General features: G+C 47.8%; 1 protein-coding gene across 1 annotated transcript in view; it reads left to right on the forward strand.

The window, feature by feature from the left end:
- Positions 1 to 15,637: 15,637 nt before the first annotated feature.
- Irag2 (inositol 1,4,5-triphosphate receptor associated 2) overlaps positions 15,638 to 23,072 on the forward strand; it is a 34,601-nt gene continuing 27,166 nt past the window's right edge. Inside the window, exons 1-2 of the mRNA XM_051155690.1 lie at positions 15,638 to 15,744; positions 18,742 to 18,823. Coding sequence (XP_051011647.1) covers positions 15,638 to 15,744; positions 18,742 to 18,823 — 189 coding nt within the window. The remainder of the gene's footprint in view (positions 15,745 to 18,741; positions 18,824 to 23,072) is intronic.

Here is a 23,072-nt window from a genome sequence, read left to right on the forward strand (position 1 = left end):
AGTAAGATTTGTTCTAGAAAATAATTGTAGTTTACCAGCATATACAGAGTAACAGTACGGCTGCATCACAAGGAAAAAGCAAATTGACCAAGAGCACTAGAGGAGAGGTAATTCTGCCTAATACCTTCCTGAACTACCTATAGCAGACAGTTATCTAGATTCCTTTTTAAAGATATGTTTTTGTTACTTTAAATTACATATTTCATATTATTTTTTAAAAATAAAAATCGACTTTAAATGTATTCGCATATGAGTGTTGTGCCCATAAGACCAGAAGAGACTGTTGGATGCCCCGGAGCTGAAGCTAGACAGGAGTGAGCTGCTCTGTGTGGGTGCTGGGAATTGAACTTTGGTCTGAGAGCAGTAAGCATCCTGTACCACTACACTGTCAGCCTGGACTGACTATCAATAGTTAGAAGCGTAGATTTCAGCATAAAGCATTCTCTGTTCTTGCTTTAGTGCGTTCTCTTCTCTCTCCCTCTCTCTCTCTCTCTCTCTCTCTCTCTCTCTCTCTCTCTCTCTCTCCTCTCTTTGGTTTTTCGAGACAGGGTTTCTCTGTGTAGCCTTGACTATCCTGGACTCCCTTTGTAGACCAGGCTGGCCTCAAACTCACAGCGATCCACCTTCCTCTGCCTCCCAAGTACTGGGATTAAAGGCATGAGCCACCACCGCCCAGCTAGCGTGCTCTTTTATGGACTGTGAGTGACCATGGGTGGCGGTTGCAGGCAGCTTTGGGGAACGCTTCTCCTCAGAGTGGGATGCTGGAAGCTTGTGTGGCCATTCTTGCTCCTGATGTTACAGGAGGTAAACAGTGAGGCGCTACCTGAGAGCCAGCCTTGGAGACACCAGCAAGACGCCGGTGATAGATGCTGTCTTCCCTGCTTAGTCCTGCTCCCAAAACTGGCCATCCTGGTGTGTTAAGGTGGTACTCCAGCTGTTTCTGGTAGCCACCAGATCACCAGTATGCCACACATGAGTCATCTGGCTAGTGGAGAGTGGGCCCCAAATGAGAAGTGACAAGGGCACAAGGACATTTGTGGTGGGAGGTAAGAGGTGAAGAATGGCATCAAAAAGCTCACAGTGGGAATATTCAGTGAGTCTCCAGCTGGGCTGAGGGCGGGACTTCTTGTACTGATGATGTCCATGCTTACTCTGATTGACAGTCCACAGGAAAAAGGCTAAAGTCCTGAAACAGACTCACTTCCCTTCATGCCCACTCTCCTGAAAAAAGCTGGTGTGTAAGTGCTGCACCTGTTACCCTGCCCTCCGTTTAGTGCATCCTCCAAGTACACAACAGTCGTCACACACTGAAGCTTGTGGGGAGCTGTCTTGCCATGTGTGTATCTGAAACAGCCTGAGTGGGCCGCAGGGTTGCTTCACTTAAAAGCCTGTGTTTCTAAATGTTTTCACTCGTTCCTGTCATCTCTGAAGATGTTTGTGTTAGTCACGGTTTCTCAGAGTGACTCTTGATTAAAATGTCACTAAAAGTATGCTGTTCAGGTCTTGGAGGAGTCTCTGTCCTTTCTCTCTGTCCCCTTTATTTATTTAAAAAAAAAAAAAAAGACTTCAGAAGCATCTACACATTGCTAAGCATCTGCAAGATGTGTCCACTGGGAAGAGGCTTCACAAAGACAGCCCAGGACTTGGGGGGACACAGAGCTAAATGTTGGGAGTCCTTGGCAACGTTAAACTCCGGGACATCAGATCAGATGGCCTTGAAGTGTGAAGTAAACGTGGAGGAGTAGCCGGGCGTGGTGGCACACGCTTTAATCCCAGCACTTGGGAGGCAGAGGCAGGCGGATCTCTGTGAGTTCGAGGCCAGCCTGGTCCACAAAGTGAGTCCAGGATAGCCAAGGCTACACAGAGAAACCATGTCTCAAAAAAAAAAAAAAAAAAAAAAAAAAGGAACAAAAAAGAGAGAGAGAGAGAAAAAAAAAAAAGAGGAACTGTTCAGTTGTCCCAGGAGACAGGCTATAGCCTCAGCAGAGGAAGTGCTGGGGTACCGGGTCATGTAGGAGGCGTTGTTAGCAGCCTGCTGGTGAAAAAGGGGAGCACAGAAAGCCTAACTGGCCTCTCAGGACTCTCTGGGGTGGAAGGAGCTGGGCCTGTTGCGCCCAGACAAACAGAATTGCAGAAGTTGAGCCCAGTCTTATCACTTCCCTGAGAAGAAAAGCAGGTTTCCAGCTTCCTGTGGCGGAAGACCAAGAGCCCAGTGCCCTTCCCGCTGCTGCTCAAACCCAGACTGCCCTGTGCATACTTGACGCAGGATCAGGATGAGGCCTGTGGAAGAGCAAAGGCGTTGCTGCGTGAGCTAAAGGAAGCGATTCCAGAAGAACAGAACCTGTACCCTGACGGGCACCAAGACCCCAGGCACTGCCCAGCCTCTGAAGCCGAATCCAGGAGCCTCCAGTGTAAGTAGCACATTTCTCCCCAGTCCGCGTCCCCCAGGCTAGGGTGGAAGGACCTCTGCCGTTTTCCTGGATCCCAGCTGCTGTGTTAGCCAGTGGAAGGTTTAGGAAGCCACGCTGTGGGACTCCCAGACATCTCTGCCTCCAGCCAGGGACGTGATAGGACCATTGCCTCTCTAGGCTGTTGCTAGATTTGTCTATGGCTGTCCTTCCGTTTAAAATGAAACAGAGCTGGGGTTTAGCTCAGTGCGTGAAAGAGTGTGACTCAATATTAAACACATACAAAATTGCTCTTAGAATTTTAATGTGTACTTACCATATTTGTGTGTGTGTGTGTGTGTGTGTGTGTGTATTTGTGTACACTTTAGCTTTGTTTTGCTTTTGAGACAGGATCTCACGGTGTAGCCCTGGATGACCTAATAAAACTCTATGTAGACCAGGCTGGCCTCAAACTCACAGACACCCACCTCCCTTGCCTCCCAAATGCTAGGATTAACAGCGTGCACACATGTTCATATACACTCGGGTATTAATGTTTGTGTGTCAGCCACAGGCTTATGAGCATTTACTAAGAATAATGTGAGGAGACAGTCGTCAAATTACAAATGTCAGGCTATTTATAAACCTGCTTTATTCTAGAAACACGAAATGGAAAATACAAAGCTTATTTACCTTGCCTCTTAATCAGGCGGCTGCTTTTGTTCAGCAAACTTGTTTTAGCGGTACGGATCTTTTTATAGAATCCCTGTTTAGAGTCCGAACTAGGCATGAGAGTGAAAGTGCTCAGGCTGGGTTTGCTGTGAGTTTGTGTGCCTTGTCCACTGTTCGTCTGAGGAAGTTGCTGAGGAGTTTACCTCAGTTTAGGATAGCAACGTTGTTCAATTCTGTATTGTGACAGACACAGTTGGGCTCTGTGAACTCACTGGCCTTCAGTGTTTTTGAAAGCACTACGCAACCCATTCTTGAACTCTCGAAGGGTGCATGTTGTTACTGCAGGAGGCTGTGGAGATGGTTCTCTTGTGATCAGAGCTGTGCAAGGCACGGATAGGCGGCTGTGCCCAGTCTGGTGTAAGTCTTGTCCGCTTTGGACCCCATGCTCAGAGCTCTAACCCACTGGCCGCTTACATCTGCTTACATTTGATGAAATCAATATCACATCTGACAGTTTTATAAGCAAGTGAGAATCCGTGCCCCCTTCTCAGTGGCTCCCCTGAGGCATCTGATCAGGAGCATCCACTGCTGTGAATCTCCCGAAGGCCACTGGTGGGTTCCCCACTGGTTACTGCCCTCCAGTCTAGCCTTCAGAGACAGTTGGCTCAAACATTATTAAAAGCTGTACCCTCGTGGGAGTGCATATTTTTTCCATGTGTGGAAAACATGTGGGGACTTTCTTCCTCCATAGCCTTGTACTCTCAAGCTGCCAGAATTCATGAAACCTATAGCTGTTTGTGCTCTTCCTGCCCAGAGAAGGCACACCTGTGGGGCATTTGCTTAAGACCTTCCTCATGTGAAGGGCTCTTTGAAACACCCGTTAAAATAAACCTTTGGACAAAGAGGGCAGTTAGCGCATGTTTTTAGAATGCTCCTCACAGCAGGTAGGCTTGGGGCAGCAAGGAGGAAGGACAGTAGCCACACACCTCCCCCACTGCCGCCCATGCTGCGTGTGCTCTGTAGAGTCCGGAAAGAGAAACATTCAAATGTCCTCGGAGAGTTCTGAAACTCTCCAGCTAGCTGAATAAATTAGCAGCTGTTCCGACCCCTGTCTCAATTCACCTGGCAGCTGTGGGAAGACCGAGGTGGCTTTTTCAAATGAGCAGGCCAGTGACCAGTGCGCATAACGCAGGATGAGGAAGTTGTTGATAATGTTTGCTCCTGCGTCTGAGCAGCGTTGAATGAAGAATCTAGTCAGCGTGTTCAGTTGGTAGCAGGGCTGGCTGGCACATGAGGTGATGAGGTGCACACACTTGGCTCCGTGGGATGCCCCTTAGCGCTGTTAGCTTGCCTGAGTGGTTAGTTCTTATGTTTTCTTTTTAAATTATGTCTGTCCTATGGCCACCTGCATGTTTTCTTTCTTCTGTAATTTTTGATTATATATGTGTGTGTGTGTGTGTGTGTGTGTGTATATATATATAAAATATCTTTGATAGACAACATTGGCTATCTGATTCTTTGTTGTTGCCTCCTATTTATTTTTATGTGTATTAGTGTTTTCCGGCATATATGTCTGAGCCCCATGTTTGTGCCTGGTGCCCACTTAGGCCAAAAGAGGGCATTGAAGGCCCTGGAACAGGACTTTTAGATGGTTGTGAGTCATCATGTGGGTGCTTGGAGTCTAGCCCGGGAAGAGGAGAGATGCTCTTGACCGCTGAGTGGTCCTCCAGCCCCTTGTTCATTTTTTAAGACAGGGTCTAATATAGTCCAGACTGGCCTGACAGTGGCTGTATAGCCAGATGTGCCCTTGCATCCCTGGTCCTCATGTGCCACCATGGCAACGCTGGGCCGTCAGCACTTACTTTGATAAGGGATGGAGGCATGCACATAGCACACTCAGGGCTGCTTATCTGTAGGAAACACTGACTGCAGCTAATCTGGCCTCTCATGCTGCCACTTGACAGATCACAAGAGGATTGTCTGTAGGAGCCAAAAATACTACGTTGGGGGATCCCAAGGAGAGCCTGTCTTGTTATGTAACCATGTCTGCATGTGGATGGCACAGCATGGCGAGAGCTTCCCCCCAGAGTGTCTCCTGGACATGATTCCCAGAACTGAGATAGTGGACTAGTGGACAGGAAGAGAGAGAGAGAGAGAGAGAGAGAGAGAGAGAGAGAGAATGAACAAAACAACAAAACAACACAATTCCCACAAGATGTCCTGGGACTCCACAGGTGTGCTGTGGCATGTGTGCATATACTTGTTCATACATATGCGTGTGTGAGCACACATATACACATGCATACACGCGCAAATGAAAATGAATGCGAAGAAAAGTGCAGGTGTAGACAAGATGATGCAGGTGGTGTAGTGTGGCGGCCTGAGGCCATGAACTCAGAATAGGCTGTATTAGGAATAAAAGTCTGCAAGAGCAGCTGACAGAGTCACCGGAGTTCCCGGACTCTCCCGTTCCTTCACAGAATGCTGCTGCTGAGAATTGCAAGGACCAGAGCACGTGCTCCATAGCAGGGAGGTTCGACCAGAGTAGCCTGCAGGTTCTGCTGGAGCAGGCTTCCGGAATGTGCCCTCCCTCCCTCTACAGCGTGTGTGTGTGTGTGTGTGTGTGTGTGTGTGTGTGTGTGTGTGTAAGTGTGTAATAACGAGCTCTAAAATGGGAAACCCCTGTTTCTCCCTCAGTCTTCCTACACAGATGAGGACTGGAAGGGCAGCGCTATGGCCTTCAGCAGAAGAGTCCCAAAGCCTGTGGCTGCGAGGCAGGTGGCAGGAGCATTTCAACTGCCTTTGTGAAAGCCACAAACAAGCCTGTGCACCTGTGTCCTCGCCAGGCTCTGCAGAGCTCCCCACGGGGGACATGATCTGTGCTCACCTCCATAGGCCAGGGCTGCAAAACTCCCCTGCCTCTGCCCTTCCTTGGCACTGGACCAGAGGGGTTCTGTGGCACTGACATTGCGACTCTGACCTCCTCCAAGGCCTTCTGAACTGAGTGTCTGGATGGTCCGTGTGCTCTCCCTGCCTGCTGATGGCTGGAAAGTTTTCTTACCATGCAAGTGACTGTGTTCCATACATTTTAAGTGATTTCTTCCTGCATGTCCCATAAACTTTTCTTTTTGTTATTTATTAGATTTATTGTTGTTATGTATTTGTTTGCATGTGTGTGAAGGTGCATATGAATGCAGCCGTCCCTGAGGCAGAGGCAGGGTGGGACCTCCTGGAATTGCAGTTACAGGTAGTTAAATGCCTCCTGATTTAGCCAGGAATGCCTTTAATCCCAGCACTTGGGAGGCAGAGGCAGGTGGACCCCTGTGAGTTGGAGGCAAAAAAAGCCTCCTGACTTGTTTGATAGAACTCCAACTCAGGTCCTTAAAGGAGCAGCAAGTACTCTTAATTGTTGAGACGACATCATCATCATCATCATCATTATTGTTATTATTGTTATTATTATTATTATAGATTTTTGTTGTGAAGTCACAATACAATCACATCATTTTCTCCTTCGCTCTCCTCCCTCTGTACTCTCCTATATGCCCTTCCTTTCTTACTTTCTAATTCAGGGCCTCTTTTTTAATTAATTAGTGTGAGTGTGTGTGTGTGAGTGTGTGTGTGTGTGTGTGTGTGAGTGTGTGTGTGTGTGTGTGTGTGTGTGTGTGCGCGCGGTTGCTCTTAGAGCCCAGAGGAAGGCATTGGATCCCCGTGAGCTACAATTACTGACATGGGTGCTTACTTAGATCTTGGAGCACACATGCTCTTAACTAATGTACCTAGGCTGCTTTCACTCATATGATTTTCTTTTCTCCCCTACCCCAACCCCCCCTCCCCTCTTTCTCTTTCTTTTGTTTTTTGAGAGGTTTAATTGTTTGCTGTGGATGTCCCAGAACTCACTCTGTAGACCAGGCTGACTTCAAACTCACACAGATCTGCCTCCTGAGTGCTGGGATCAGTATACGGCCACCATGCCAGACCGTCATTCATGTGATTTTTCTTTCTTTTTAAAAAAAGATTTATTAATTTATTTATCATTTATATAGTGTTCTGCCTGCATGTGTGCCTGCACCCCAGAAGAGGGCACCAGATCTCATTATAGATGGTTGTGAGCCACCATGTGGTTGCTGGGAATTGAACTCAGGACCTCTGGAAGAGCAGTCAATGCTCTTAACCTCTGAGCCATCTCTCCACCCCCCTCATGTGAATTGTCAATTCTCTCCTGCATGAAAAGTTATAAAGCATTCAGGCCCCAGTGTACTGTTCAGCCAGTGTGAAAATGCACATGAAAACACAGAATTCCTGCCAGCGAGTGCCCATCCCCGGCCTCACTGCAGTCAGCAACTGGGGAGCCACCAGGATTTGCCTGTGCTGTGTTTACAAGTAACATGGAGCCTGCTGGATTACATTTGTCTGTATGAATATCCTGCACATTGATTCTGTTCCTAGAACAGTAGAATTATTAAGTCAGAGCCTAATCTTAACTCTAATTTAAAAAAGAAAAAAATTCTACTGAGAAGCTAGAGAGACAGCTCCGCAGGTGACAGCTCTAACTGATCTTCTAGAGGACCTTGGTTTGTTCCCGGCACCCACATGGCAGCTCACAACCACCTGTAACTCCAGTACTGGGGATCTGTCGCCATCTTCTGGCCTCCTCAGGCACTGCACATGTACATACGTGGAGGCAGAACACTCAACACCCATAACATAAAAATGATAAATCTTTAGCTCTCACCCTGTTAAGTTCTCCAAATGCCTGTATTGCTATATGAGTGTCTATGCTCCCCAACCGCGGAGCTTGCAGTCTGGACCCTACTGACATGTTACGATGAATGCTTTTCTCAGGTTCTGACTGGCTGTTGTTTTTGTTTGTTTCTTTGCTTTGGGGTTTTTTGTTAGTTCGTTTTTTGTTTGTTTCCCAAAAGTTTATTTATTAACAGACACGCAAATCATTGGGTGAATGGCTTCTCTGTTAATGAATTTTGACTTAAAATTGTACTTATGTACTTATTTGTGGTATTGAATGGAAACTCCTTGTTTTGGTTTTTGTTTCTAATTTTGTTTGTTTAATTGGTTCTGTGCTTGTTGCAAGGCGAGCACTCCATCTCTGTGCAGCCTCCCAGCCTAGAGCCTTGAGCCTCTACCACTGACACACACCCCCAGCCCAACTCTGACGTATATATTTTTAGTTGGTGTGTGTGCTCACACTCAGGCCACAACATGCCTGTAGAGGTCCAGGGACAATGTTTTTGGAGTCGGTTTTCTCTGGGGATTGAACCCACGTTACCAAACTTGCATATGAAGTACCAATACTCCTGAAACATCTCACTGGCCCCCAAACCTGTTATTTATTTTTTTAATGCCCAGAACATGAAGGTTTTGTTTTTGTTTTTTCCTGTAACGTGTACTGTGTTGCGAAGATGTTCGTCGTTGGTGCGTGGCATCCTTGATAACAAATGCAGCAGTTCTGATAATCACAGCCAGTTAAGTTGTAGGCCTGTGCTGCCATTTGGATGGCTGCTGAGGTTCCCTGGCTGCAGAGCATCTGAGACATTGGCGGCTGCAGGGGCAGTGGCCCTTATTTGCTTTGGCTCTTTGTGAGGCCCAAGTGCCCCAGACTCTGAAGCTCCCCTCCTCAGAGGAATGCAAAGCTGAATGCAAACACGAGGCCTTTGTCTGGCTTGTTTTGTCATATGGAAAATATGGAAATTGCTGCTACTCACTGTGCGAACCACCTGTGAAAGTAAGTTTGCATTTGAATGCTTTGTCCTCGCTGCACAAGGGCCTAGTAGCTGATGTCCTTGCTCACATCACGCCGGCAGCACATACCGGGCTGGTAGTGCTGAGGGAATTCTGCGTTTGTATTTTGAAGTTGTGTAGACTTGGGAAACTCAATGGAGACTTCTGGAAGCATTAGACACTGTTTATAAGCTGGGAGGAGTGGTCTGTGTGTGTCCTACAGTGAGCACAGTTTCACAGAGCTAAGAGGTCTCCGGGCCACAGTGGTTCACGCCCATAACCCTGGCACTGGAAGGCTGAGGTAAGAATGTCTTTAGTGAGGCCCTGCTGGGCTATACACAATGTTCCAGGCCACCTTGAGCTACACAGCAAGACTCTGCCCCACAAAAAACAAAAACAAAACAAACAAGCCAGAGTTCTGGTCTAGGATGGCCCAGTTGGTGGCGTGCTTGCTTTGCAAGTATGAGGACCGGAGTTCAGTGCCCAGAACTTTCAGGTACATTTGTAATGCAAGCATATGTGGGGATGAGCCAAAACTGAAGGCCATGAGCTGGGAGGGAAACCGATGGAGGGAATTGGGTGGGGGTGGTTGGAGGAGGTACAGATGCAAAAGGAATCCACCAGTTTGTATAACAGCTAGTGTAGCCAAACTGGTGAGACCCAGGTTCAGTGAGAGAAGCTGTCGCAAACACTCAGGAGGACAGTGAATCAGGAAGCCACCTGTTGTTGCTCTGTTGTGTGTGTGTACATGCGCTCACTAACATGGGTCCTATTACTGCTCTCTGTGCATGTGTACATGTGCTCACTAACGTGGGTCCTGTTACTGCTCTCTGTGCGTGTGTACATGCGCTCACTAACGTTGGTTTGCTTTCCTGTTCTTGGCCATGATTCAAAGACTATGGGCTGTCAATCAACTCACACATTCCCAAATAACTTTTTAAAGAGTCAAGTAGGTATCCTCCCCAATTTTCAGCATTTGAGGGATAAGGCTTTAAAAGTCACTGGGGAACAGATTTTAGTTATCAGGCATGTAAAGTTAGGCATTAGGAAGATGACTTTTGTTTTATATTGCTTTTTTAGTTGGGAGCTCCGTACGAAGTCCAGGCTGTCCTAGAACTTGTCATCCACCTACCTCAGGCACCCAAGTGCTGAGACAGGAGTGCACACACTTCCACACTCAACTGAGAAAGACAATATTTTATTTACTTATTTATTCATGTCTTTATACATGTGAGTGTTTTGGTTTTTCTTTTCAAAGATTTATTTATTATTATGTATACAGTGCTGTCTGCACGAACACCTGCAGGCCCATAAGATCACATCATAGGTGGTTGTGAGCCACCATGTGGTTGCTGGGAATTGAACTCAGGACCTCTGGAAGAGCAGACAGTGCTCTTAACCTCTGAGCCATCTTTCCAGCCCACATGTAAGTGTTTTGACCGCTCGTGTCTCTGTGCACCACATGCGTGCCTGGTCCCTGCAGAGGCAGAGGAGAGCATTGAATCTGGAGTTGCAGGCGGTTGTGAGCAGCCACATGGGAGCTGGGACCAAACCTGGCTCCTCTGCAGGAGTAGCCAGTGCTCTAACCACTGAGCCGCCTCTCCAGCCCCAGAGGCAGACAGACATTTTTAATTTCAGAGAGTAGGATGCTGAAGTGAGTGCTGTCCTGCAGAATGAACTCAGCTTCATGGCCTAGGAGTCCTCGCCTCAACCCTGTGGGTACCAGTGTTCTCATGATCAGCTCCTACCTAGAATCCTTAACACTAGTGCTCATCAGTAGCTCAGTGGGAGCCTTCCGCACGAGGAGGAGTTTGGACAAAATGTTGTCTGTGGCAGCTTTGCCTTGTTTTGTGTTTTTCTGTGTATGAGACAGAATCCGGCCATCACATGTAAATGGTAGACAAGTGTTCTACCACTGAGCTACACCCCAGCCTCCTCTTCTTTTCTATTTTCTTTTCCATCATTTATTTGTGTGTGTGTGTGTGTGTGTGTGTGTGTGTGTGTGCTGTTGCCCTGGTGTGGGGGTCAGAAGGCAGCTCTGTGGACCTGGTTCTCTTTTCTCACCTTTCACGGGTTCTGCAGATTGAACCCTGATCTTAAGCCTCCATAGGAAGTGCCTCACTCAGGAGGCACCTTGGCAGCCCTTTCTCCTATTTGAGAGTAAACAATTCCGTGGTCAGTTCCGCAGGCGATGCCCTTCTCCTATAAGGTTAGGCTTAAATGCCCAGGGGTGGCAGAAGTCAGCCCTTCTGCCTGTCTCAGACACTGGTGTTTTCTCTCCTTGCCTTCGGGGACTCCAAAGTAAAGCCGTCAAAGGTTTACAAAGCACTGAAAGGACATATATATAGGAAAGGAGGGATTCCTTGGTCATAGCAAAATGCTTGTAAATTATTCGGGGCAACTAAAGAGTTCCATCAAAAGCAGGTCACTGAAGGACAATGCCATAGCTTACTGTTTCAGGTCCAAACAAAACTCAAAATCGCCTGTAGTGTGGGGCTTCTCTCCAGTGCGAAAGATGGTAATTATCAGATGGTAATCAGCGCTCTCAATGCTAATTTATCAGAGCATAAGGCGAGCGCTCACCTCAGCGCATAGCTCTTGACAGTTTCTGGCAGAGGCAGCATCGCATTGGTGGCTTTGCCCAGCTGCTATGTTTACCAGCAGAGAGCTGGCTTTTCAGTCTTAGGTGCTTCCTCTCTGACAGGACCAGCATCTCTACTCAAGGTTCATATGCTGACATTTTGAGTACTTTTGAGCAGGGTCTATTTGTGTGTGTGTGTGTGTGTTGATGTCAGCTGCCTTCCTCAGCCTCTCATTGAACGAGCCAGCTATAGCCCGCAACTCCACTTCCAGGGGATTCAGTCTTCCTATGTTGGCTCAGTGGCCAGCAAGCCCCAATGATCCTTGTGCACTGTCCCCCAAAACAGGATTACAGTGTGTAGCACCACAGTCACCTTCTCAGATGGATGCTAGCAGTCTGAACGCAGGCTCCCGTGACTGAGAGGCAAGCAAGTGTTTTACCATAGTAATTATCTCCTGGCCTTTCCTTTCCTCTATTTGAGTTAAACTTTCAAAATGTTCTTTTAAAATATTTATTCATTTTTATTTTATTTTTAAAATTAAAAATAGATTCTGCATGAGTGCTTTGCTCACATGTATGTATGTGCACTGCATATGTGCCTTGTGCCTGATAACTTTAGAAGAGGGCATTGGGTCCCTGAAGCTACAGTTGTGAGTTGCCATGTAGGTGCTGGGAACTGAGCTAGGTCCTTTACAGGAGCAGTGGGTACCCTTAACCTCTGAGTTCACGATTCCTTCATTCATTCATTGCTATGTGTGTGTGACTGAGTGTGTGTGTGACTGAGTGTGTGTGTGCCTGTGTGAACACTTGGAGGTTGGAAGAGGATATGGGATGTCTCAGAGCAGGCTCTATAGGCTTTTGTGGGGAATCCAGCTTGTTACTGGGTGCTGGATCTGACCTGCAATCTGCATGCTTGCACAGCAGGTTCTCTTGACTAGAGGTCAACTCTCTCGGTTCCCCATTCAGCATGACCCTAAAGGAGAGTGCACTGTGTCTCCTCCCAGGTCATAGCAAGGAGCCTAAAAGGAAGAGCAAAACTGGCACAGAAGGACAGAGGGAGAACATGAAAAAGGGGGGGGGGTGTTATTTGCACATTATCACTTTCCAGGGCACATAATATAACTATAAACAAGATATAGATGCATTCAAGCAGAAAAGTCACATAAATTAGGAAAAGAGCTTTAAAAATGCCCCTGTGACAAGTTCAGCTTGAAATTCTCCATACCCAAAAAAGCGTAGACTGGTGTGGTGAGCCGGTCTGCTGTCCCCTGCACGTCTGTCGCCCCAGTCCTCTGGAGGTGACAAGAGGATCAGAAATTCAAGGCCAGCTTAACCATCCCAAGGACAGACCATAATTTTCTGAGTGTGTGTATGTGTGTGTGTGTGCATACATAATTTATTTTAGTTTTTTTCATTTTAAAAATTTATTCCATATAATATATATATATATATATATTCCCTACCCTTCTCCCCTCCCACTCCCTCCCCCGAAACCACCTCTCTCCCCAGACCCACTCCTCCTCCATTTCCCTCAGAAAAGGGCAGACTTCCCAGGGAGAGCAACCAACCATGGCAAGGAGACTAGGCCCCTCCCTCATATTAGGTCTGGATGAGGCAATCCAGTAGGAGAAAAGGGTCCCCAAAGCAGGCACCAGAGTCAGAGGCCGCCCCTGCTCCCGTGGTTAGGAGTCTCGCAAGAGGGCCAAGCTGCACAACTGTAACGCATGTGCAGATGGCCCAGGGCAGACCCACACAGGCTCCCTGGTGGGTGGTTCTCTGACTATATGTTTTTCAGTTCTTTAGAAACTTAACATCATATGTGTGTGCGTGTGTGTGCTTACGTGTGCATGTATGTGGAGGGGACTGTTTCGGGGAGTCAGGCCTCTCCATCCTACCTCCATGTGGACTTCAGGGCTCTAACACACCAGCCTGAAGGAGAGATAAACCTGGATTTTAGGATCCCAAGTGCAGGACTGGAACAGTCTCGTGAGAGGACAGGTGAGGTTAATCCACTAGAAGAGCAACCACTTCGTGTAGGAGCTTAATTGTTGCCAGCTGAAAAGATCCCGTGAACAGACTCCGGGAGGAGATAAATAAATGAGCCCAGAACTGGAGGTGGGGCTTTTTGGAGACTTGGGATGGTTTTGCCTGTTTACCGCTGCACTTCAAGATGCTCCTAGAGAGAACCGCTCGAGGGAAGGCTTCGGGGCTCCAGCTCCTGCTGAGGTTCTGGGTTCTGGTTACTCCAGGTTCCAGCAGAAGAAATCCTGCAGATTGTGCCAGGAGAATCGTTCCTCGGAACTGATATCCTTATGGTTTTGTTATTGTGTCCATTAATCCTCATTTCCTATTGTTTTGGTTAGTCGGGTTATAAGTGACGTATGCTCGGTCACTAAGTTGTTAATAAAATATATTGGTTAAGAAAATTGAGCCTACACCAGCCTTGGCAGCAAGCTCCTTTACTGCCAACCCATCTCGCCAGCTGCCTAAAAATGCAGCAGACACTCTTATGGCCTGCGTGTCTCTACAGACTTCTTTGTTCTCTGCCTATGGGTTTCAGGGTCAAGTCATTCAGCTCGCTGCTCAAAGTCTGGGTCTTAATGAGGAAAATACCGTGTGAGGTACTAGTTACAAATGTGTTCCCTCAAAGAACAGTGACTAAAACTGGTCGCTTTCAAGCTCCTTTCAGCTGTGGGCAAGCTCTGAGGCCTGGTGTGTCTTGTACTTTTGATTGTATTATGGTCTGTCTTTCAATATGTCCACCGTTGTTTTACAACAGGGCTTTTTCGATGCAGAGTCTCCTCGCTATGATCTGCTGTCCTGCACAAAGAGACATCAATTTCTACAGGGAAAATTGGTAAGCATGAGGGTTTTTTTTTTTAGTTACTTAGGTAACAATTGTGATTTGACTAGTATATCAAAACAAAAATGTAATTCAAAGCAGTCTTTAATCCCAGCAGTCTGGAAGCAGATCCAACATCCTCTTCCAGCCTCTTCATGGTGTTAACGGCCCTGGCTGTCCTGGAACTCGCTCTGTAGACTCGCTGAGATCCACCTGCCTCTGCCTCCCAAGTGCTGGGATTAAAGCCATGCACCAGTATGCACACATATCTGTATCTAAATACAGCCCTCCTCTTCCTAATTATACTGCATGGTACAGAGGCAGTAATACTGCCCTTTGATTGCAGTGCCATGAAGAATTATGTAACTGGGCTTGCCCCTCACTATCTAGGTGTTTCTATCTAGGTGTTAATTGTGTGGACTTGGTGACGTGGGAGCATCCTGTTAACTTCTTGGGTGCTCTCCTAGGTTTGGGGGGTGGTTAGGTCTGAACCTCTGGAACCTCACAGGTGTTGGCAAAGGCTGTACCTTTGACCCACGTCTGCAGCCTGTTTACTTTCTGTTTTGAGACAAGGTCACCCTAAGTTGCCCAGGCTGGACCTGCATCCAGTCTGTGGCCTAGGCAAATCTTGAAGTTGAGATGCCCCTGCTTCTGCCTCCCAGATGTGGTGACTCTAAGCCTCCACCTCCAAGCCAGGCTCCAGTCAGAATTCAGATTTCTCCTGTGAGTAGAAATCTGAGAACTCTGCTCAATAACATCTTCACTTGGGACCTGTTACATCCTGTCTACTTTTTTCTTTTTTGTTGTTCTTTTTTTGGTTTTGTTTTGTTTTGTTTTTTTGTGACAGGGTTTCTCTTGTGTAGCCTTGGCTGTCCTAGACTCACTTTGTAGATCAGGCTGGCCTTGAACTCAAAGCAATCCACCTGCCTCTGCCTCTCGAGTGCTGGATTTAAAGGCATGCCACCACGCCCGGCTCTGTCTACTTTTTTCTTTGAAATTTTGTCTATTTTTATTTTTGTGTGAGTGTTCTGCCTGCATGTATGTCTCGTGCACTACATGTGTGCAGTGCCCACAGGAGCCAGAAGAGGGCGCTGGATCCCTAGGCACTGGAGAACAGATGATTGTGAGCCAACCGTGCTGGTGCTGGAACTACTAACGTCTGGGTCCTCTGCAAGAGCATCCAGTGCTCTTAACTGCTCTGTGACACCTGTCTACTTTTTTTTTTTTTTTTTTTTAAGGATTTTTATTAGTATATATATTCATAACCCTCCAAACTCCTCCAGATCTACCCCCACCTCTCTGCCCGTCTACTGTCACGTATGTTCTGCCCTGCCCCTGCCTGGTGGAATCTTTTTTTTGAGCTTAAGGAATTTTCTTGACAGCTGTCAGGTGGAACTTTCCTTTAGACAGCTAATGATGCTGGCTTTCTGTTCAGAAGCAGCCCAGCGGCAAACCACAGCAGTGGCAAAGCAGAAGCGGAAATCAGATACCCTTGACCTGGAAACACTGTGGGCCGCTGCTGGGTGAGTGTGGACACGCCCCTCCCCCCTTCCGCCCACACGTAGGTGGGGCCAGGTTTCTGGAAAGAGATGATAATTAGTAGTAATAATAGCAGTCCAGGGAGATATACTGGATATTTGTCTATGGATTCAATTAATATAAACCAGAACATCCACTCTATACCGGGCGCACACAATTAAGAGCAAATCCTAAAATAACAAGGCCCGAGTTCCGAATGAAGTGTGCGGGGGAAAGGGGGGCAGCTCTGGGAATTCGGTGCAGGGAAGCGAAGACTGTGCAAGCTTCAGCTTCGTTTGTGGGGTCAAACCTTGTGTGGGCGTAGAGGAAATAATTAGTAGAAGCTGAAGGGAAATGAGAGCCTGCCCGCTCTGAACAGGTGAAAGAGCTGAGTCCTGCTGGCAGCCTGGGGCGACAGCGCCAACGCTGCCATATGGGGTGGCGGCCAGTCCCCAGTGTGGTTCTGAGATGACGGAAGGGCTACAGTGGCTGTCAGGGCAAGCTTAGGATTCTATAGAAGGTGGCTTCTGCTCTGTTGAGCATAGAGTAAGATCAACCACTTCGGAGTAGGTTCGTGCTTTCTTTGAGTCTGCTTTAGTCTCGAGAACTCAGCCAAACACCACCTCACAGTGGAACTGCGGCTACATCCTGAGCTCTGTCCTTGCGGCACCTGTTAGTTTCTTGAGTCCTCTCCACAGGCTGAGGAGGAGGACACTAACAGAGTTCCCCATTTTACTGTACTTACTTTCGAGGGACTAGAGCCAGGGTATGCCCAGTGATGCTCTCCCGCCAAACTGCTCCCTTGGCGCCTGGCTCATTTTATTTTTCATTAAAATTTTTTTTTAGGTATTTTATCTTATTTTATGTGTAAGATTGTTTTGCCTGATAGTATGTACGTGCACAATATGTGTGCCTGGTGCCCTCCAGAGACCAGAAGAAAGTGTCAAACCCCCAGAACTGGACTTCCAGAAGACTGTGAGCCATTGGGTGCTGGGAACCGAACCCAGGGGCTCTGAGAGAGAGACAAGTACTCCTAAGCACCGCGCCTGCCGCCTGTAGTTCCCATTTTAAAGATGAAGAAACAGAGGAATGTCACTTTGTCTGAGATCATATAAGTGAATCAGGGATCTGACAGAGACGCGACTTACCCACCATCACACAACCTGTGAGAGCACAGCTGGGATTTGAACCAAAATATTGTGAATGATAGAAAACCTGCCCTTTTTTAAAGCATTAAATTTGGCATCTTCCTGTACCCTGAAACATAACAACCACATTGTCTCCCAGCAACACTTAGTGGTTTCTGATCACACTGTCCCACAGCTTTCCTCCTAAGGAGCCACAAGATTTTTCTAGAAAGCCAGATAGTAACTATTTTAGGTCTCCTTTGCAACTATTTGGCACCACTGCTGAAACACACAAGCAGCCACAGACTGTCCACGAATGAACAGCCGTGGCTGTGTGCTAATAAAATTCCACTTATAAGAACAGGCCGCTGGGGGCTGGAGAGATGGTTCAGTGGTTAAGAGCACTGCCTGCTCTTCCAAAGGCCCTATGTTCAAGTCCCAGTACCCACATGGCAGATTAAAACTGTAATTCTAGTTCCAAGGGATCTGACACCTTTATACCAATGCATAAAAAATAATAAATTTAGCTGGGCATCGTGGTGCCCGCCTGCCATTCCAGCACTCTGGGAGGCAGAAGCAGGTGGAACTCTGTGAGTTCGAGGCCAGCCTGGTCTACAAAGTGAGTCCAGGACAGCCAAGGCTACGCAGAGAAACCCTGTCTTGAAAATTAAGTAAGTAAGAAAGAAAGAAAAAAGCAGGCCTCTGGTTGAATGTTGCCTGCTAGCTGTGGATTGCGGACCTGCTAGTGGCTCAGTGGACAAGACTTTTCTGTCCTCCTTTACCGCAGTTTGTGGAATTTGTTTGTTTTTAACAAGCATTGGATATTTTTACCCCCATGTAATTAGACATCTAGAGGTTTCAGGAAAAAATGTTAATAGAAGCGGGGCAGTGGTGGCACACACCTTTAATCCCAGCACTTGGGAGGCAGAGGCAGGCAGATTGCTGTGAATTCAAGGCCAGCCTGGCTTACAAAAGCGAATCCAGGACAGTCAAGGCTACACAGAGAGACCCTGTCTTGAAAAAAAAAAAAAAGTTAATAGAAGCCAAATTGATTTTGATTTTTACTTTTTGAGATTTTAACTTTTGGTTTAATCTTTAAATCAATTTGAATTAGAAGTTCACCTCTGCCCTCACTCCTTCCCGATGCAGACGCCTTGTATCTTGAAGGCCTTACAGCATTTCCAAGGCTGCAAGTCTCCTGTGTCAAAGATTCGGCCCACACTCTGTGTGACAGGCCCCCAGGGCAGGACGCAGGAGCCGGAGCTTTGGGTGTGACAAGAGGACCCCAGTAAGTGAGACCTGGGTTCTCAATGCATGCATGCGCACATCTGCCAACAAGCAAGCTACGTTCTGTCTGACATTACTGCTTCTTTGCTGTGTTTTGATGGAGTTTCTCCAGCTTTCTGAGGACTTGCAGTTAAGAACCCAGACACCTCTTTTGAATTTCACGAGACAGCTCTGAGGGACGCTCGACATTTTCACTGCTAAGTTAACTGAGATGGTCACGTGGGTCATGTCTGTTGCCCCTCCCCGCCCCCCCTTTGTCCTCATCTGCCTCTTAAAGTCAAAAGACTGCTTTTGAAAAAGTGATGAAGATCCTGGAGTTGGCAGGGTTAGCTCCTGGTGAGAGTCCTTTCTGCACCTGAGACTTTGAATTGCAAATGTCATATTTTCATTTTTGTTTGCTTTTTTGCCCTGAAGGAGATAGGAGCTTTCTTCCTGCGGGGGTGGAGGCAGGGAGCAGGGGTGGGGGTGGGGGGAGGGAGGAGAGGGCAGGGGGGGGGCAGCACGACCCAACACTAGGGACTATGTTAGCTTGGTCCCTGCTGATCTGTGGTTTTTCACCTGCCGAAAGCCACTCTCCTCTACTGCCAGGTGCCTGCTCCCCACAGGAGGCTCCATCTTGGGACCAGAGCTTCCAGAGTGCACCAGAATGACCGAGGACCTTAGTGTAGAAGTGAGTATGGACGGACGGCTGCCTTGTTTCCAGCGCTGCCATGGTCTGACCTCTTTGGAGGCCTGTTCCTCATTCCTCCCCTCTTTATAAGAAATAGTACGGGACATCCTAGAACTCATGTGTGTAAGACATATCCAGTTGTGAAGTCAGGAAGTTAAAATTCAATAATTTGGGGCCTTTCTGTTCCTTGTAGTGTATAAATATGGGTTGTGGGGGGAGGGTCGGTTCAGGGGCTAGGAGCACAGAACACTCTCACAGAGGACCTGGGTTCAGTTCCCAGAACCCATATGAGGGCTTACAACCATCCCTAACTCTAGTTCCAGGAAATATGGCATGATCTTCTGGCCTCTGTGGGCACTGCATCATATGGCACACGAACATACATGCAGGCAAAAGCACCCATGCACATAAACAAATCTAAAATAAAACTAAAACCAAGTCTTGGGTTGAGTGACTCAAGGGAGGATTGGGTGGAGTGTTCCAAACTTTGTGTTATAACAGGTTTTTTTGTTATTTAAATTTGCAAATGGCTTGAATAAATCTCAAATGGCAAAGACTCTTCAGGAACTGAGATCAGGCCTAGATAACCTGGGAGGCATTGGCTCCTTATCAAAGAGTACACATGGCCAAAGGCAGGCAGTAGTAGTGGCAGTCCCTGCTAAAGATGGCATTAGCCAACTTCAGAAAGGTCCTTAGATAGTCACCAGGGCCAATTAGATGAACGCGGTGTGCCTTCCTTGGTGTTCAGGATCTGCCATCCATCACTGTTACCTTCATTAAAGGAAAACTCTCACACCAGTCGGTTAGCTTCTTTAATGTAGTCACCGAATTGAGAACTGGCATAATAATAGAACGCTTTGACACCCCCACCCCACCCCACCCCTGTCCCGTACACCCACTTAGTCCTCTGCCCATACATGCCGTTCCTGGGCCACCAGAAATCTGCTTTCTCTAAAGACTTGCTTCACATGAAGGGAACCAAACACCCTCTGGCCTTCTGCGCTGGCTGCTTCTAAACTGCATTAGATTTGTAAGTTTGGTCCGTCTGAGGCCCTGCTCAAGTGCTGTGTGGGCCGGCCTTCTTCCCTGGCTGGAGCGCGCAAGGATTCTGTGACGTTGGCACACATGTTTCTGTATAAACTGTTTAAGAATGCTTTTGTGTGCAGACCTGTGAGGGGAGTTTCGGCCTTCTCATGCATACAGTCTTGTCACGCTGCAGAACAGACCCCACGGCCACCACCAGCATCTAGGACTCCAATTCCTCTTGATTATCACCAACACCACCTCACTGTAGCCGGTACAGGGAATGCAAAGCGTGTCCCCAATAGGTTTGGTTTGCCTTTCTCTAATGAATGATGATGTCCACCATCTTTGCATGTGTCTTGTTGGCCAAATCTATCTTCAGTGAGGATCCGTCTCCTGAGGTCAGAGGCCCGCTTTAAAATTGTTTATTTTTCTGTCCTTGCTTTTATCAGTTGTTTTCATTCTTCCTGCTAAGTGCATGCATCTGCTTTTATAAATTTACAGTGTATGTAGTAATTTATATATGATTTCTGTTCCCTGGTACTTATCTTACTGAGATAGGACAGGAACAGGGTCTCCTTTGCTCGTACTTAGCCGTCTTCTGAAGTTCTAATACAGGAAGTTGGCCTTAGCTGCTGACAGGATGTTTGGTTGTTAGTAATTTCCCTTTTATCGGGCACTAATTTCACAACAAGGAGGGGGAGAGGCAGCATGCAGCAGGGCATGGTGCAGGAAGCATTTCCACATGCCCCGTTAACCCTCTCCACCTGACGGGCGGGGGTAAGGGCTCTGCATTGACACAGGAGGCTGCTGGAGGCCACCGACTTAAATTAGTTGTTAAAAATGACTCAACTAGTTAGTAGCAAACACAGGGTTCAAATTCAGCTTCCTGTAGCTTCAGAGGCCCTGGGCTTCAGCACCCCCTCCTAGCGCGCTGTCATGGCCACTTGTGGCTGTACCGAAGGTGCCCTGATGCCTAAGACCCGCACTGCCTTGTGCATCCGACGAGCTGGTGGTCCATTCAGTGGGGCCTGCCTGTGGCTGACATCCATTCAGAAATGGAAGTCCCCAGAATCACAGCAGAAACGTCTTTAGCGTGCTGCTACAAGAATGTCTGTGTCCCCTGTGGAAGCCCAGGCTGCCTTCTTACAATCCCAGGAAGCTGTCTTGGGCCGTAGACTGTGCAGTGGCCTAAACTACTGCTTCTCCGCGTCATCACTCCAGGTTTCCCTTCTCCAAACATGCACTGCAGCCTAAGACTGCCCATCCCCTCCAGCCCTCCCCACTTTGTCCCATGAACAAATCCCCCAAAGCCTTGCTTCACCTGCCACCTCTGAGCATTTGCTGCTAAGCTCTGACTCCCAGTGTACAGTGAGTGCAGGGATTAGAGGAAAATACAAAATAAACACGCACAGAACCTGTAGTCTGTGTTCATCCAGTGCACAGCTACCCTGGCCTTTCCCTGACCCCTGGCATTAAGCCATGGCCTCTGTCCATCTCTGCAACCTTAGGGTGAACTGCTCGCCTCAGACCCAGTCTCTTGTCACCTGCCACACCCGCATTTCTACCTTTATTTCCCCAGCCTTGCCTTGTGGTTACCTCTAATAGCCAAACCAGGTGGGGCATACTGTCTCCATAAATCGTACAGACCTGTCTGGGCGTTCCCCGAGTCTCCATTTGTCAAAATTCTGTTTGGTTGTCAAGGCTGGTTTAAAAAACCAACTGTTTCACAAGACCTTTCTGTGGTAACATGAAATGCTGGTGATCACATATCTCCACTTCTTGAGGTAGAGATTGCTAAAGATTGGGGGTTCGAGGTCAGGTTTCCTGGGTTACCTTGGGTATGCTCTAGAAAAGCCAATCTGCGGCCAAAGTGCCTTCCTTTCTGGACCCTTTTCACTCCTTTTTGAAACCCCAGTAATTCTGTTTAAAATTGAAATTGGTTAGGTTCTGAAACATTTTCCCCCACGGGGAGTTGTGGGTACCACACAGCACATGAGTGGAGGTCAGAGGGCAATTCACAGGAGTCAGTTCTGCCTCTATCTGGAGCTCTACCTCAGATCATGAGGCGAGGCAGTGAGCTCCTCACCTACGGAGCCATCTAGTTAGTCCTGACTAGATAAACACCAACAACCTCCTCCTATAGTCCACATTACCTGGAATCCATTCCGGATCCTAGACTATCCGAAGACTTTGATCCCCCTGCCTCAGCCTCTAGAGTACTGGGATTATAAGTGTGCGGCATTTTACCGGACTCAAGGCCTTCGTAATTTGGTCTCTGTTTCTTGTCAGCCATAGTCTGGTCATGTTGTAGCCATTCATTGTATATATTTATTTGTCTGCATATGGGGGTAGCTGTGGGCACTCGTAACATGGCATGCACATAGAAGCCAGCTCAGCTTGCAGGAATCAGCTCTCCATCCACCATGTGGTAGCAGCCACACTCCGAGGGCCTTGCAAACCTGGATACTCGTTAGATGCTTGTTCCTGCCCTGAGGATGTGCAAGGCTAGGGAGGTCCAAGATGCAGCCCTCAGAGGCTGCAGCAGGCAGGGGGCATTGTGTCTGAGGCCACCCTGGGCCTCCCAACAGAACTGGTGCTTCCTTCTCCCTCTAGTCTCTGACACGACCCTGCTAAGATACTTGGCAGCATATGTGAGATTGCTGCCTCATAGTAAAGATTTAGTTCTTATTTTATGTGTATGGGTGCTTTGCCTGTATGTATATGTGTGTACCACATGTATTCAGTGCCCGAAGAGAGCACTGGGTCTCCTGGGACTGGAATCACAGACAGCTGTGAACTCCCGTATGGATCCTAGGAATTGAACCTAGGTCCCCTGCAAGAACATCCAATGCTGTTAGCCACTAAGCTGTCTCTCCAACCTTAAGTAAGATATGTGTGTGTGTGTGTGTGTGCGTGTGTGTGTGTGTGTGTGTGTGTGTGTGTGTGTGTGTGTGTATGGGCACGCGCATGCACTCGTGCCCGCATGTGTGTGTTTACTAGCAGAGGCCAGAAGTGGGTATCAGATCCTCTGGATCTGCGTTCCAAGCACTTGTGTGGTACCCAGCATAGGTGCTGGGAATTGAACTCAGGTACTATGCACGGGCAGCCAAGTGCTCTTAGCTGCTGAGCCATTGCCTCAATCCCAACCTGGCTTTACATCGAATGCACAAAAACCAGTATCTGTGGCTTTGACCAGAGGCATGTAAGCTCAAAGGCTCCTCCC

Source organism: Acomys russatus, chromosome 13, assembly GCF_903995435.1.
Source record: "Acomys russatus chromosome 13, mAcoRus1.1, whole genome shotgun sequence".
Taxonomy (NCBI): Eukaryota; Metazoa; Chordata; class Mammalia; order Rodentia; family Muridae; genus Acomys; species Acomys russatus.